The 16,904-nt window shown below is 36.0% G+C and overlaps 1 protein-coding gene across 1 annotated transcript in view; it reads left to right on the top strand.

Annotated features, from left to right (window-relative positions):
- Window positions 1-16,904, top strand: part of COBLL1 (cordon-bleu WH2 repeat protein like 1) — a 186,403-nt gene that overhangs the window by 131,408 nt on the left and 38,091 nt on the right. Inside the window, exons 5-9 of the mRNA XM_036743267.1 lie at window positions 546-584; window positions 4,839-4,936; window positions 5,077-5,313; window positions 15,246-15,399; window positions 15,873-15,947. Coding sequence (XP_036599162.1) covers window positions 546-584; window positions 4,839-4,936; window positions 5,077-5,313; window positions 15,246-15,399; window positions 15,873-15,947 — 603 coding nt within the window. The remainder of the gene's footprint in view (window positions 1-545; window positions 585-4,838; window positions 4,937-5,076; window positions 5,314-15,245; window positions 15,400-15,872; window positions 15,948-16,904) is intronic.

Here is a 16,904-nt window from a genome sequence, read left to right as displayed (position 1 = left end):
TCTTGTGAATTCCTTGTTCTCCTAAAAAGTGTGAACTGCTATTGACTGACTAAAGTTCCATCTGTATTCATTTATTTCATTTAAGTTGAACAGTATCATGTTAAAAACTTCCTAAACCTAGCACCTGACATAAGTTGGTTATAGGATTTTTTTTATACCTGGGGGTCTAAAAAAAAGTATTTCATGCAACTTTAGCATGTGGCAAAATGATTTCATTTTCTAAGATTGAAGATTTTTAAAGCATATTGGTTTGGCATGCTTTAGAATAGTTTCTTAATGTATACATACGAGCATATGTGTTCCTAATAAATACTGATACTATTGTTTGGATTTATGAAATAATTTTTCTTTTTGTATCCTTTTGAAGGAAATAATTTTTGAAGAAAGAAAACAATTATTCTACCTTTAGAAACTATTAACACTTCCCCTAAGAGGGTGTTAAGAGATATAATTTACACCCCTTTCTTTGGCACAGTAACATTTTGAACTTGAACAAACATCATCATTATAATCAACTCACCCTTTTTTACCCTCTCCCTCTGTAGCTCCTTCTGTTACTGACTTCAGTTTGTCATCTTTACAAGGTAAGAGCTATGGATTTGGGTTTTTAATATTACACACAGTAGTGTAGAGTTGTGTCACACCATGACATATCTACTTATTATTGGTCACTGGGTAAATTGAAAGCATGTCTAAGTTCTAGAATACTTGCTGAGCTTTCACGAATTGTTACCAACAAGGGCACAACCAGCTTAAATGCTCTGGTAGCTTATGGATTTTAATTTAGAATAGCATTGATTTCATTCACTCAAATGTGCTTTCAAAAGTTACCAGTCAGACTCTGAAAAATGTGTTACATACGTTCTTCTCACTTTCTGAACTTGCTATATGAGAATCTCAGAGCTAGAAGGCACTTTCAAGGTTTTCCAGTCCAGGCTCCTATGCAGTTCAGGAGCCCTGCTGACAATATCCTTGATAGATAGATAGCCTCCTGTGGTAGGGAGCTCACTACGTTACAAAGCATACCATTCTATTTTGGGGACAATTTCAATTATTAGGAAATCAACCCTTTGTTGTTGCTTCTAATTCTGAGAGATTACAATAGAGTAAGCAGAGATAAGAATTTGCATAAAAAGTATCACCCAGAACATCTGGTTGGCTTGACAGTTTGTGCTATATTCCTAGCAGGTTTTACGTCTATTTATCTTTCAATTTATCCTCACCCAAATGCTTTGTACTATTCATCCTTCCTTGGGCTAATGGGTACCTATGTAATTTACCTGAAGTCTCCACATAAATTGTTATATTTAAGGGAAATCATTCTAAAATAAAAAACAAAGGCTATTTTTCTCCCAAAGGTGAATTATACAAAATAATTTTAGTACAAATCTTTTTAGCTCATGTGGCTTAGTGGACAGAGGGCAAGCTTTGACTTCATGAAGACTTGGGTTCAAGTCTGTACATGTGTGTACACACAGTGTCTGTACTGGCTATGTTAACCATAAGCAAGTCACTCAGTTCTTAGTATACCAGACATATTACTAAGAGGACAAATTAGAAGGTGCCATTCTGTTTCAGCAAAAAGATTTTCCACACTGGGACTTTCCTACACTGACAAACTTACAGGTCTGGATGTATAAATTAGCATAGAATAGAGTTTCATATGGAAGGATCTTAGTTTTTTAATCCCCTTTTGTGAACCTAGGAAATCATCTCATTCCAACCAGATGAGTGAGAACAATTCAAAACAGTTTTTTAAGCAGAAAAAAGGAAGAAAATATTAATACCTTGGGGAGAATCCTTTTTGATTTTCTCTTTGAAAATATTTTATAGTGATAGCAAAAGTGCTTTGTTCTTTTCTGCTAGAAATTAAGATACTATAAGCCCCATCTTTTTCATCTGTGAAACTGGGTAAGATGATGTCTCAGGGACTCCTTGATTTCAATTTGTAACTTGAGAAACACAATGAATAATTAAATGGTTTGTGTTGTAGATTATTTGACATCTTTTCCCCTCTCACCTTCATTCTTCCCCAAACCTCATTTGGAGACTAAAGGGAATAGTGTAGACTACCCTAATTCAAGTGGCTGGTAGCTTAGCCAACATGAAGTATAGATGAATTTGTGATCTTTTGAAAAGAGAATTGGATTTAGAATTCCAAGTATTGTTAAGCTTGCCTCTCCCCCCACCCTCCATTATTTCTTTTTACCACTATTGTGGCTCCATAGGAAACTCCTGACAAATATTGCCCAAGTGTTTGCTTTAGGAAAAAGGGAAGTATTAGAAACTTGGGACCCCAGCTCTGCGTCAGCTATATCCTCCATTTACCCTTAAGTACTTCATGGTAACTTCTCTTACACTTCCACACCAAGCTTTCTGTTGCTAAAGGTTAAGTACTAGTGACTGCCAGTTGTTCCACCCATAGGTACAATATGTGAGTAACGGTAGCAGCCCTACTGGGGACCCAACTGGACAGTTCCAATTGGGCAGTGCTGTTCCTTCCTTCCTTCCCTCCTTTCCTTCCTTCCTTCCTTCCTTCCTTCCTTCCTTCCTTCCTTCCTTCCTTCCTTCCTTCCTTCTTTCCTTCCTTCCATACATCCTTCCCTCCATCCTTCCTTCCCTCCTTCCTTCCTTCCTTCCTTCCTTCCTTCTTTCCATCCTTCCTTCCTTCCCTCCTTCCTTCTTTCCTTCCCTCTTTCCTTCCTTCCTTCCTTCCATCCTTCTTTCCTTCCTTCCCTTCTTTCTTCCCTCCTTCCTTCCTTCCTTCCATCCATCGATCCATCTATCCATGCTAGCTTAATTTTTTTTAAGTTTCTCAGATCTATTATATAAATAATATTTAGTTTACTTATTACTCATTGTCAGTAAATTCAATATATAGAACAATTAACAGTATTGGAAAGTAGGGAACAAATTCCTTTTATGTCACTTGAAATCACAGACTTTAGAATACTTTATTAGATGGTGATATCCACTGACCAAGTCTTAATATTGTAGCCCACCTACCTTGGAGATGTGGAGCCTGAAAAGGAAAGTCATGATTTTCCAGAAGCTTGAGAGGGTGAATGATGAAATTCATGTGTGTTGGGTGAAACTAAGGAGCAGAGAAACCTGCCAGGTGTCCTCCCCATCCCCGCTTAAGTTTTACAGGCTCTTTTCTCATTTTTTCGCTTTCTGTCTCTTAACCTTTTCTCTCTCTTACTGTCCCTTGTTCCTTCTTGTGTCTTTCTGTCTCTTCCTCTGCCTCGTGCATATTCTCCTTTTTTTCCCTCTCATGTTTGTCCCACATTTCTATGTCTCTTTTTAAATTAATTGGCCATGATATTTAATTATTCTTTTTATTATTTGTTGTACATAGCAAATAATCTTTATTTCCTGTTATTGGTTTTAAAATAAGATAATGGAATATCTTAGATTTAAAAAAAAAACCCTTCTCTAAAAAGCAACAAAATACAAAAAAACTCCAAACCGTATTTCAATGAGGTTGTTTAACTTTCATATGGCCACTACCCCATTTGTCAGAATTTCTCAGTAGAAAAGTTACCCATCTGAGGGAAACGAAAGGCTATTTTGCAGTATTTTAGGATAAATTATCTCTAAATAAATCAAAGCTGCTATAACTTTTCCAACAGAAGTTCTTTTTTTTAAAGTGGCAAAGTATAAATGTCCTACATTTCAGATTATAATTGAACTTTGTTTGGAAAGACTTCATTTCCAACTAATAGTTTGTTACTTTTTGATAATTAAGAAACACCTTTGTGTTTTGTAATTAGGGGGTAGGGTGCTGGTGACTTTTTAAAAATAAAATTAATTGTTAAACTCAAAATAGAGAAGATATACATCTCTCCAGATGAAGAAAGTTCATGGGGAAATTGGCAAGTATTGAATCAAGTCAGTCATTTGGAAAAGTATGTAAACCAAAGCATCCGTTTTGAATTTTCTTTAATACTGCTAGCATCCAAAGTGCCTGGCATCCATCACTAGTAAAATACCATAAGAAAAATCAGCAACCAGTCCCTCTCATCACTTGTTATAAATCTTTTTCTTGAGCTTTGTACCTGAGGTTTAAGGTAATTATTGTAGCCTATCCTAAATTAGAAAATCAATATATTAAAATAGTTTTAAGACTATATATCACTTATAGCTCTTTTTTATTAAGTTTAAACACTTAAAGTCATTTGCCTGTGATGGTGTGGTTACTGAAGTAGTTATGGATTTCCCAAGAGAAACCATGATTTATGTGGTATGTATAAACATACAGTACAGTGGGGATTTTTCAGAATACTAATAGATCTAAGAAAAACAGAATATTTTTTGCGTGGTTATGGTATTTACAAGGTGTTAAATTGCATTTTTACTACTTAATTCATACAGTTTGTTCCATTAAAAAAAATCATTTACACTAGGGATTAAATATATCTTTTTAAAAAACTAACAAAAATATGAGGTGATATCTAAACATGTCTCTACTGGACAAATTTTATTATTCTGCTATCATTCTTTTCAAATTTAAGCCTATGTTTGAAGCAAATAGTAATAACCATGAAGCCTTTTGACCAAGTGTTCAGTAGTAATTTGGATTCATGTGTTTTGCAGAGTAAAAATGTTATTTATAGTAGTTGAGCTATGAGCCAAAGCATAAATGAAAAGGAAAAAAAAGTAACATAATAGATACTTTTCAAGGCCCAATTAAAACAACTTTTTGACATTTACTTTCTTAAGCTTTGTAGTTATTATTAAATACACACATATTTTAAAATGGACATTAATAGAAAGAAGCCTAAGGAAGAGGAGGTCTCAGATGATGAAACAAATAACATGTCTTTCTTTTATTTTAGACTCCTGCCAAATATCTCAAAACCTAGACATTATGAAGGAAAAAGAAAATAAAAAATTTTTCAGCTTTTTTCAACGCAGCAAGAAAAAAAGGGAACAAGTAAGCATTTTTAAAGTTAAGGATGCACTTTGTAACATTGCTTATAAACTTAAAAACAAGTCTCAGTGTTTTATTTTCTGAAACTTCCTAAATACTTATGGTACTTTCCCCTCTACTCCCACCTTTTTATTTTTCATAAGACTTCAAGTGCTCCAGCAACTCCATTGATAAGTAAACCTCGGCCAACTTTTACAAGATCAAATACTATTTCTAAACCATATATTTCAAATACGCTGCCATCTGATGTGCCAAAAAAGAGGAGAGCTCCGTTGCCTCCAATGCCAACCTCTCAGAGTGCCCCACAGGATCTTGTACATACACAGACAAGACCAGCTTCCTGTGTAGTGAAATCCATTAGCGTGGATGAAACAAATAAGGTTAGTTACTGTTGTTGTTTTTTTAAACTACTCTTTCTTCTTCAGTTACTAATAGACTTGAGAAGGAAAGATTTTGCTATTGGGGGAGGGGAAGGGGAATGGGAAGTATCTGGTAATGTTGCTAGGAATTCAGCCTATATAAATTTTTGTATAAATATTATATATAATTTTATATAAAGTTTGTATAGAGTTATTTTACGATGTTTATATGTGTTATGTAAAGCAGAAATATGTGGTCAATGATTCACAAGCTTTCACTTTGAAGAAAGTAAATGACTCATTAATATGAGTTACTAGAAAGTACTGACAAGGTGCTAAGGCCTAGCTAATGACTTTGTCATAACACTTGGACCCATGCTTGCTCACTAGCTCTAATGTATATGTTGTACGCAGGCAACCATTATGTTGGGATGTCCTCTACTACTGTCAAATGACCTGTGTACAAATTTTTATGCATTCGCCATCAGATAAACCCTTGTCCTAAATGACTTTGTTGGCTGCCAACTGGGTTCATGGTAGCGTTCTAGGTGATACATAGAAATCATACTAAAACAAAATGTGGACATGGAGAAAACAAATGCTTGAATTTGTGATTAAAAGGGAGGGAAAGTAACCAAAACCAAATAGTTATTGCTTTGTTCAGTCCTTTTTCAGTAGCGTCTGACTTTTCATGACCTCCTTTGGGGTTTTCTTGGCAAAGATGCTGGAGTGGTTTGCTATTTCCTTATCCAGTGAATTTAGTGGAGTTTATGAAGTTATTAATGTCTGTTGATACAACAAGTGAATATTGGTAAGAGAGGATATTCTTTTTGTGAAAATATCATTTTCTTTTAAAATTCTTCTAAATGGGGGCAACTAGGTGCCCAGTCAGTAGAGCACCAGCCCTGGAGTCAGGAGGACCTGAGTTCAAATTCGGCCTCAGACACTTGACACATGTACTAGCTGTGTGACCTTGGGCAAGTCACTTAACCCCAATTGCCCTGCCAAAAAAAAGCAAAAAAAAAAATTCTTCTAAATGAAAATCATTCTCTCAAACCTTACCCCTTTCTTCTCAACTTCCTTTTTTTTTTCTCCAGTCAGTGGTACTATCATTTCCTCTTTTACCTCGGCTAAAAACCTCACAATCACTATTCACTTTGGCTCTTCTCACTGCATTTTCTCTTCTCTCTTGCCTTCGGGGACTCCATACTTTCCTGATTCTGCCTTTTCTAATTTTTCCTTCTCCCTCCTTCACTGGCCACTTGTCCTGTTCATCAAACCCTTTCAAATCTTTATTTCCCCACAAATCTGGCCATGATGCTCTTCCTTTTTCTATCTATACTCTCTCTTTTGATCCTCTTATTCACTCCCATCACTAAGTGTGTGAGCAGCTGTGGAAATTTCTACCCTTTCTATTCATCCAGCGACTGGGTGGGGGATAACTTTGTATCATTCTCATCTTACAGCATTTTGTTTTGCACAGAGTAGCTGCTTAATAAACATTGTTATGTCTTATCTCCTCTACTAGGTTATTAATTCCTTGAGGTTAAGGATCTTTGGTTATATTATACATACATATTTAATCTTCCAGGGCATTGACCACAGTGCTGTACATGTAATAGGTATTTAATAGATACTTGTTGAATGAATTGTTTCATGGATATCACACAATTAAAATATACAAAGGGAGGGGAGAGTGACTTGTGCCACTTAAAAGGTACAATTGCTTTCAAGCCTTCCATTTGTATTTAATTTATATATTTAGATACATATTTAATACATCTAATATAAATACAGGTGGATCACATGTGACAGGGCATAGATATCTGATCAGGGATAAGACTGCAGTTTCTACCTTTTCAGAGAATAGAAGGAGTGGGGATGGGGTAGAAAGCATCTAGAATTGCTTGTCTCTGGTCAATCCCTTCTTCATTCTTCTATCTCCAAGAGGTGTATTGGACTAAAATTATATGTATCTATCACACATCAAATATCTATAGTCTAATGGTATGATAAGGTGTTTAGGGGGAAAAAAAAGGGCAACTTTTTATTAAGAGCCTGCCATGTTCCAGGCACTGTGCTATTTGCTTTACAATTATTATCTCATTTGATCCTCATGACAACCTTGTGAGGTAGGTTTAAACATGTCAGGTTAATTTTAGCAAAGGATCAAAGCCAGTGTTACCAGTGTAAACCTAATCTCTGCATATCTATATTTCTTTTTGGTTTGGACTCAAAAATTAAAATGATCATTTAAATGAAATAAACAGCTAGAATACTTAAAGAGGTGAAATGTGACAGAGCATCTGGTTTATTCACTTATCCATCTATAAAGAATCTTGCTAAGTAAGCTCTGTTAGCTATTTATCCTCAAGAGAACATTTCATTTTTGTGTGTGAAAATAAGCCACAAGAGGGCGCTGTTTAACAAAGGTACAATCTTTTTTTTTTCTCAAAGTTTCATTATTTTTAAATGAGAAGAAAGCTTATTTTAACAAAGGAGATGAGAAATGTTGCACACTGTATAATTTAACTTGGGGGGAATAATATAACTTAATGTAACAATTTTACATATTTATCTAAGCATTTTGTAGCAGAGAAAAATAGATTAGCAAATAGAGGTAGTCAATATAGTCCATAGATGATTTGAAATTATGATAACTGTCTTTATTTTGGGCCATCATGTTCTATATTAGTATTTTTTAGTACTTTTTGATGGATTAATGGACACACAAATGGTGTTTCAATATATGATGTCTGCCTCAGGGAACAGGCTTGCAGGTAGAGGGAAAAAATTGAAAAAAATTTATTTCATGCTTTTTTTCGGGTATCAGTAATTGCCTTTTAAAATAGGATTGGCAAACTGAAGTAGATCTACAAAATACCATTCTTCCTCCCCCACCCCAAAAATGGCCATCCACACTTTCACTTGTCTACATGTAGTAAGTTAAACATGCTCCTTTTCAGTCAGCACTATATTATCTAAGTTACTCACAATACTAATAATTATAATAAAGTTTAGAAATTACACTATGTCCATTCTCATCTGAGCCTCACAGCAGACCTCAGAGATAGCTGCTATGTATCATCCCCATCCTACAGTAAGGAAAGTGAAATTGAGGCATGTTCAGGATCACAGAACCAGCAGAAACTGGTCTTGAATCCAGGTCTCCGTGATGATAAAGTAAGCTTTCTATCCATTATATCATTTGCCTCTCTTATATGATAACATATTTTGGTCATCTGAAAGATATATCGGGCTTAGCACATCATACCAATTCATGTATAAAAGTACTTATTCACACTTGATTTATTGAATTTTTTTCTCTTCAGCTGAAACATTTTATGATTCTCCTGTTCTTTGTTTATGGGGCAGGCCCCAGTGTTTTCACAGAGGAAAAAAGTTGAAAAAAAATTTATGTCATGCTTTTTTGGGGTATCAGTAATTGCCTTTTAAAATAAGATTGGCAAACTGAGGACCCTGAAAAATCCTCTTTCAGCTTAGACATTGTGGCTCCCATGGGAGTATACACTGGAAAGGCTACTGGTCTTCTAAGCTAATTTTAGTAGATGATTAAGTAGTTTCCAAAGAATTACTGAGTGGGGGGAAATACTTTTCTTTTCCCAAAACTTCTTCTTTAAAGTTTCTGTCTAAAATCCAATTTTTAGTCCAAAAACAAGACTGAGTATGGAGTGAGATGGTGGCAAGGAATGCGTTTCTCTTCTGTAAAATATTAGGTCATTACAAAAAAAAAAGGAACCTTTTAATCACCTCAAGTACTTATATTTTCCTTTTCTTGGAGTTTTAGACTAGGTATTAATTTAAACATGGGCATGTTTGTATTTCTCTACAAAATTTCAGTGAATAAAAAAGGGGATGCAGAATGGTGTGATTAAAAAAAAAAACTAGTGAATTTGGACTAAATTAACAATGACTGTCATGTGCAAGGGACCTTGACTTAGACTTCTATGGAATTCTTTCCCAATCCCATTTGAGTGTCTTCCCTTGGTTGTTTATTTCTAAGTTATCCTACATAGCTTGTTTGTTCATAGTTATTTGCATGTTATCTCCCCCATTAATTAGACTGTGAGTTTTGTGAAAGCTAGAACTGTTTTTTTGCCCTTCTTTGTATCCCCAGTGCCTGGTACATGGTAGGTGCTTAATAAATGTTGATTGTCTGACAGTAATTGAGTTATCTGTAATCACTAGCTTAAGCTTGTTTTTTCTGAGTAAATCTCAAGCACATTTTTTCTTTTGCCCTCCTCCTCCTCCCATTTTACAACAAGACAATGGACACACAGAAAGTTGTTACTTACGTAAGGTTATACAGTGGCAGATTTGAAACCAAGCATCCTGATTCTAAACAGTGCTGTTCCCATTATATCACACTGATAGTTTGTTCTATTTAGTTTAAATCTAAGTAGACTTAACTGAGTCAAGGGGGAAAAAAATCTCATTAAGCTTATGCAAATCTAACATTCTTGTTTCTTTCGTGTCCAGATATGGTTGGGGGCTAAGACTTTATATGATGCATAACATAGGAACTAATTCTAATTTCTAATTTTAATTAAGTACTTTCCCCAAAGAGGTAGTGCATCTTCTTATCTAGATGAAAATAGCTCTTTTGTCCATAATCTTTATCCAAAGGCTAATGATCCAAATACCCTACTTATATTTTCCCCCTTTAGTTTGTCCTCTTTAAGACTGTCTGTCTCCCAGTCGACTGTTGGATTTCATGGTTGGAGGAAGTATAGTTAAACTGTAGTCATTACTCATCACCTGAAAACTAGTTATGACATGTGACAGCAGGCTAACTCAGACTCCTTTCTGACAACCGTGTCCCTCCCTCCCCCTGAGGTAAGCTCAAGTGTGATTGTGCCTTTTATGAACGTCTTTTCTGACCACATCACTGCTCTAGTGATGAACATTCTTTCCCTCTCATGCCATACTTTCTCAGTAGCGATAAAATTACCCTGAAAAAATAAGGTTGTAAAACCTTTACTGTAGGCTACCATGCATGCTGATTTTACCACTCCCCTCCCAGTTGCCATCCCACAGGCTGAGCATCCACTCAAGCCTGTTTTCACAAATGTACAGAATAAATTCTGTCTTAAAGTAGGACTGAAGCCTGTCTCTGTGTGGAGACACTAAATCCTACATATATAGAAAAATAAATATCCTCAACAAATATGTCAGCTTATTCTAACATGGGATTGTTGCAGAGGTGTAGGTTGATAAATGTGGCTATGGTTATTTGACAAGGTCAGAATTCTGCTGTCATTGAGTTTTTGAATTGTGGAACGATCATCAGAAGAGATTTGTGAGTCTATTTATGCCAATTCTACTCCTTCTTATTATTCTGTGTGAAGCAGTCTGCTTAATTGAGGCACAAACAAAAAGTCCTTTGAAGATGACCTCCAGGTCTAACTCTCAAGCAGATATTACTCCTGAAGAAATGAATGTCATGGCTGGGTTTTATCAGGTAATAGAAAAGACAAGTGACAATGATGGAGAAACTGACATCTGTGACCAGGAGAAAAACACATTTTTATCACCGATCAGCCAAAGATGGAAGATTCCTTCATTGTGGAACCCTAGAATAATAATAACTAGCATTTATGTAGCTCTTTAAGGTTTTCAAAGCACTTTATAAATACTCTCTCATTTGATCTTTACAATAACCCTGGAACTAGGAACTATTATTATCCCCATCTTACATATGGGGGAACTGAGGCAAACAGATTAAATGACTTGCCCAGGGTCACACAACTAATAATTGAGGCTGGATTTGAACTCATGTCTTCCTGACTTTAGGCTTAATGCTCTGTGTACTATGGCACCATGTAGCTGTGTTACTATTAGCACAAGGAAGAAGATGTGAATCCACAGTATTACTGAACCTCTGAATAGTAAAGTGTTTCTGTGTGTGTGTGTGTGTGTGTGTGTGTGTGTGTGTGTGTATGTGTATCCCCTGAAATAAGGAGTTGAGGCTGGTCAAGTAGTAACAGTACCTTGATTCAGCAGTCCTACTAGAAGGCATATACTCAAAAGTAGTCAAAGACAGAGGGGTCTATTCGATGCCAAAATATACACAACTACAATGCTTTGTGGTATCAAGGAACTAGAAGCAGAGTAGATATCCATCAATTTGAAAATGACTGAAAAATCCAATTGCATACGAATGTCATGAAGTATTATTGCTCGGTAAGATGTTATGAATACAGTTTCAGAGAGATGTATATGAACTAATATAGAGTCAAGTAAGCGGAACCAAGAGAATAATGTATGTGCCTGCAGCAATGTAAATGAAAACATCACTAAAGGAAATCAAGCTCTGCACTATTGACAAGTTGAAGCCCCTAGAAAATAGATGGTGGAACATGCTTCCTGTCTCATGGCAAAAAGTCAGGAGACTAGTAGTGAAGAATGTGGGATTAGACTCTGTATTAGATATTTGTGTCCAATTGTTCTTTTTCAAAAGAGTAGTTTAGTCTGGAATAGAAGAGTGGAAACAAATGGCGTAAAGACAAACGACATCAACTTTAAAAGTAGTTTTCAAATGCCATGTATGTGAATTCATTTAATAGGTAGAAGGCAAAGCATGATAACAAGAATGAACTTAGAAATATTTTTTTCAATTGGGTCTTTAGAAATACATTTACCTGTTTACTAAATGGTGTTTTTGCAATTAATTTCATTGGTGGTATTGCAAATTTGAGTACTTTTGCTCCCTCACAGTGATGTTTCTCATTCTTGACCTCTCTGCAGGCTTCAACCTTGTTGGTCACCCTCTTCTCTCCAGGTCTTTGGAATACTGCTTTCTCCTAATTCTCTCCCTATTTATATGACTACTCCTTCTCTGTCTTCTTTTTTAGATCCTCATTCAGGTCATACCATTTAACCGTAGATATCCCACAGGGTTCTGTCCTGGACTCTCTTCTCTTTTTGCTCTATATTACTTCACTTGGTGATCTCATCTGTTCCCATGCATTTAATTACCATCTCTATGCTAATAATTCTCAAATCTGCCTATCCTGTTGACTTCCAGTCTCACATCTCCAACCGCTTTTCAGACACCTCAAACTCAACATTTCAAAAACTAAAGTTATTATATTTTCCCCTAAACTCTTCCTACCTCCTACCTTCTCTATTATTGTAGAGGGCAACACCATCCTTCCAGTTCCTCGGGCTCACAACCTTGACTCCTCACTGTCTCTCACCTCCCACATCCAATCTATTGCCAAAGTCTGTGGATTTCACCTTTGCAATATGTCACAAATATACTGCCTTCTCTCCTCTGACACCCTGCCACCACTCTAGTGCAGGCCTGCATCATTTCATGCCTGAACTGGTGGGTCTGCCTACCTCAAGACCCTCCCCATTCTAGTCTATCCTCATTCAGTCACCAAAATGATTTCTGAAGGCACAGGTCTGCCCATGTCAAACCCCTACTCAGTTACCTCCAGTAGATCCCTATTGCCTGCAGGATAAAATATAAAATCTTTTGTTTGACATTTAAAGCCCCTTTAAATCCTACCTGCTTACCCTCACCTCCACCTTTCTGGTCTCCTTACATCTTGATCCCCACAGTATACTCTTTGATATAGTGATACTAATATCCTTGTATTTCTCGAACAAGACAGTCCATGTCAGCTCTGGGCATTTTCTCTGACTCTTCTCCATACCTGGAATGCTCTCCCTCTTCTCAACCTACTGGCTTCCCTAGCTTCCTTCAAGTCTCAAGTGTAATTCCATTTTCCATTGGATACCTTTCCCAACCCCTCTTCTTGTGCTTTCCCTCTGTTAATGATTTCCTATTTTTCCTCTATATAGCTTGTTTATATGTATTTATTTGCTTGTTCTCTCCTCGATTAGATTGTCTTTTGCCTTTTTTGTATTCCCAGTGCTTGACACAATGCCTGGCACATGGTAGCTTTTAAGTAGCTTTTTCTTGACTGACTAGTACTTGCTCTCAATGTTTTCCCTCCCCTATTTTTTCTCAAGAAGTTAATTATATAGTCACAGGATCACAGTTTTAGAGTTGGAAGAGACCTTAGAGGTCATCTACTGCCCCTTATACATTTTACTGTTAAATTTTTTTTTATTTTTTTTAAATTTCTTATTTTTAGTTTTAGTTTACAACATTCAGTTCCTCAAGTTTTTGAGTTTCAAATTTTCTCTCTTTCCTACTCCTCCCCCCTCTCCCCCAAGGTGGCATGCAATCCAATATAGGTTCCACATGTACCTTCGCACTAAAGGTATTTTCACAATAGTCAAGTTGTAAAGAAGAATTATAACCAATGGAATGAACCATGAGAAAGAAGAAACAAAACAGAAACAAAAACAAAAAAAAAGAGAGAGAGAACAAATAGTTTGCTTCAATCTACATTCAGACTTCATAATTCTTTCTCTGGATGTGGATAGCTTTTTCCATCATGAGTCTTTTGGAGTTGTCTTAGAACCTTACATTGCTGAGAAGAGCCAAGTCTATCAAAGTTAGTCATCACAGATACAATGTGTCTGTAATTGTGTATAATGTTCTCCTGGTTCTGCTCCTCTCACTCAGCATCAGTTCATATAAGTCTTTCCAGGTTATTATGAAGTCCACCTGCTTCTCATTTCTTATAGCACAATAGTATTCCATTACATTAATATACCACAACTTGTTTAGCCATTCCCCAATTGATGGGCATCCCTTTGACTTCCAATTCTTTGCCGCCACAAAAAGAGCTGCTACAAATATTTTTGTACATGTGGGTCCTTTTCTCATTTGTATGATCTCTTTGGGATACAGCCCTAGAAGTGGTATTGCTGGGTCAAAGAGTATGCACAGTTTTGTAGCCCTTTGGGCATATTTCCAAATTGCTCTCCAGAATGGCTGGATCAGTTCACAACTCCACCAGCAGTGCATTAGTGTTCCAATTTTCCCTCATCTTCTCCAGCATTTATAATTTTCCTGTTTTGTCATGTTAAGCAATCTGATAGATGAGATGTGGTACCTAAGAGTTGTTTTGATTTTCATTTCTCTAATCAGTACGATTTAGAGCATTTTTTTCATAAAACTATAGATATCTTTAATTTTTTCTTCTGAAAACTGCCTGTTCACATCCTTTGACCATTTATCAATTGGGGAATGACTTGTATTCTTATAAATTTGACTCAGTTCTCTGTATATTTTGAAAATGAGGCCTTTATCAGAGACACTGGCTGGTTACTGTTAAATTTGCCCATGTAGCTAGTGCAGGAAATGAGACTTGGATCCAAATCCTCTGACTTTAAACCTGATGTTCTTTTCATCGTACCATGCTGATTTAATTTTTAGCCTAGACTAGGAGTACTTAACCTAGGATCCATGGACTATATTCTCCCTTTTCTTTCACCCTGGGCTTTGTAAACTTATTTATCTGTTGTCATTCTTGTTATTTTTTAATACTTTTGTAACTTTCAATATAATTGGTTTCCTTTGCAATCTTATGAATTTTATGCATTCAGAGACATCATAAGGGGTCCACAGCCTTCATTTCCAAAGGGGTCCATGACACAATGGTGGGTAAAAACCCCTGTTCTAGCCTTTCTCTGTTTACATTTAGTTAATAGATTTGGTTCATGTAAATTCATGTGACACTTAAATTGAAAATTAACTGCCAAATATCATTATAAGTAGCATTTATATAACACTTCAAGGTTTACAGAGAGCTATATATAAGCTATTTCATTTGAACCTCACAACAAGGATGTAAGTGCTGTTATTTTCTGCATTTTACTAATGAGGAAACTGGCCCTAAAAGAGGTAGATTAGCTTGCCCAGGGTCACGTAGCTCATAAATTCTGAGGCTAAATTTGAACTCAGGTCTTGACTTGAGGTCCAGTTCTCTATCCACTGTTCTACATAGCTGCTTCAAAAACTACTGTTAGATAACAAGCTAGTGTGTTGTTTGTTTTACTTTTCCTAGGACCATGCTGGAACAGGCATAGTGAGGACAGGATCTCTGCAGCTCAGCCACACGTCCTCAGCTAATTCATCTTTGAGAAGAACAAAGCGAAAAGCACCCTCTCCGCCTTCTAAAGTACCTCTAGATCAAAGTTATGAGACCAGTGATGTGACAGGTAATGATGTGACTTTTTCCATTAGCAATATTTGCAGATTTTGTTTTCGAATTAACCCATAGAAAACATAGTAAGGTGATATTTAAGCTAGATCTTTATGTTAAATAATGTTCAGATTTATCTATTAAAATTTGTTCTCTAGTTATAAATGTTTTTTTCTTAAACAAGAAAAATCAAAGTAATAAAAACCTGGAGGGAGAAAATATGTAGAGAATTTTTCTATTATAAAATGCATATGGGAACCAGATTATAAATTTGCTATTCATTTCACAAACAGTACTGATATTCTGATAATATGGTAAACTAAAAAGAAATGGAAATTTAATTTGAAGGTCATAGATCTGGCTAATAACATAACTACTCACACACATACACACTTTTAGATAATGGTATGCCAGGGAATTAATTAGAAAATGTATTTTCTTTATACTTACGAGATTTTTGTAATAATAATTATTTTCTCTTTGTTTTAGCACTGAAATCAGTAGATGCAATTACAAGAGAAAGTATTCCAGAAGCAAATCCTCCAGAAGTGTCACCTGATTCAGGTAGTTTATATGATATAAACTTGGGATCTGTGAAGATAAAAATTATGTGTGATGGGCTAAAGTACATAAAAAAGTAAAAGCCATGGAGTAAACATTCCGGGGATTATTATGAGAAGCTATGTTGCATAATAGATTTAAAGCTAATCGCCGAAACGGGAAGAACTGACTTCAGGTCTGAAGAACAAAATGATGTCGTTTGGGATTCCTTGATGTCATTACTTTTAGAAGCCCATACTGGCAAACGACCAGCTTTTCTAATGATAAAAGATAGTACTTTCAAATCTCCAAGCTATTATTATTTATCATTATTATTGGAGCATAAATCTTAACCTACTAGTGCCCTAGGCACCCAAGATCAATGAGTTGCAGAGAAGATGTCAGTCCATCTTGGTAGAGGAAATTGGAACACCTGGGAGTTCCTATGCCAATGAAATCTCTAGTCTGACCCCTATCAACCTATCTTTAAAAACGATAGGTCTCCTAACTTAGTTATTAGGGTGTTGGGGTAGGGGGTTAAATTTTTTTGGTACAGATTCATGATTTCTTCAACATAGGTAAATACTAGTGAGGAAGTTCTGTACCTCTTCCATATAGGTTTCTTTTTTTTTTCTTTTTTTGGAGGGGGAAAAGCAGGGCGAGGCAATCGGGGTTAAGTGATTTGCGCACGTCACAGTCAGTGTATGTGTGAAAGGTAGGTGGCAAAGTGGATAGCACCACTGAGTCTAGAGTCAGGACGACTTGAGTTCAAATAAGAACCCAGACACTTCTTAGCAGTGTGACCCTGGGCAAGTTGCTTAACTTTGCCTCAATTTCCTCATCTGTAAAATGGATGAATAATATCTAAGGATCAAATGAGATAATGATTGTAAAGTGCTCAACATAGTCCCTGGCACATAGTAGGCACTATAAACATTGGCTGTTGTTTTTGTTGTTATTATCATTACTATTATTAAGGTG

Source organism: Trichosurus vulpecula, chromosome 2, assembly GCF_011100635.1.
Source record: "Trichosurus vulpecula isolate mTriVul1 chromosome 2, mTriVul1.pri, whole genome shotgun sequence".
NCBI classification, from domain to species: domain Eukaryota; kingdom Metazoa; phylum Chordata; class Mammalia; order Diprotodontia; family Phalangeridae; genus Trichosurus; species Trichosurus vulpecula.
Note: the sequence above shows the minus strand (reverse complement) of the source record. Positions and strands in the feature narration are given on the sequence as shown.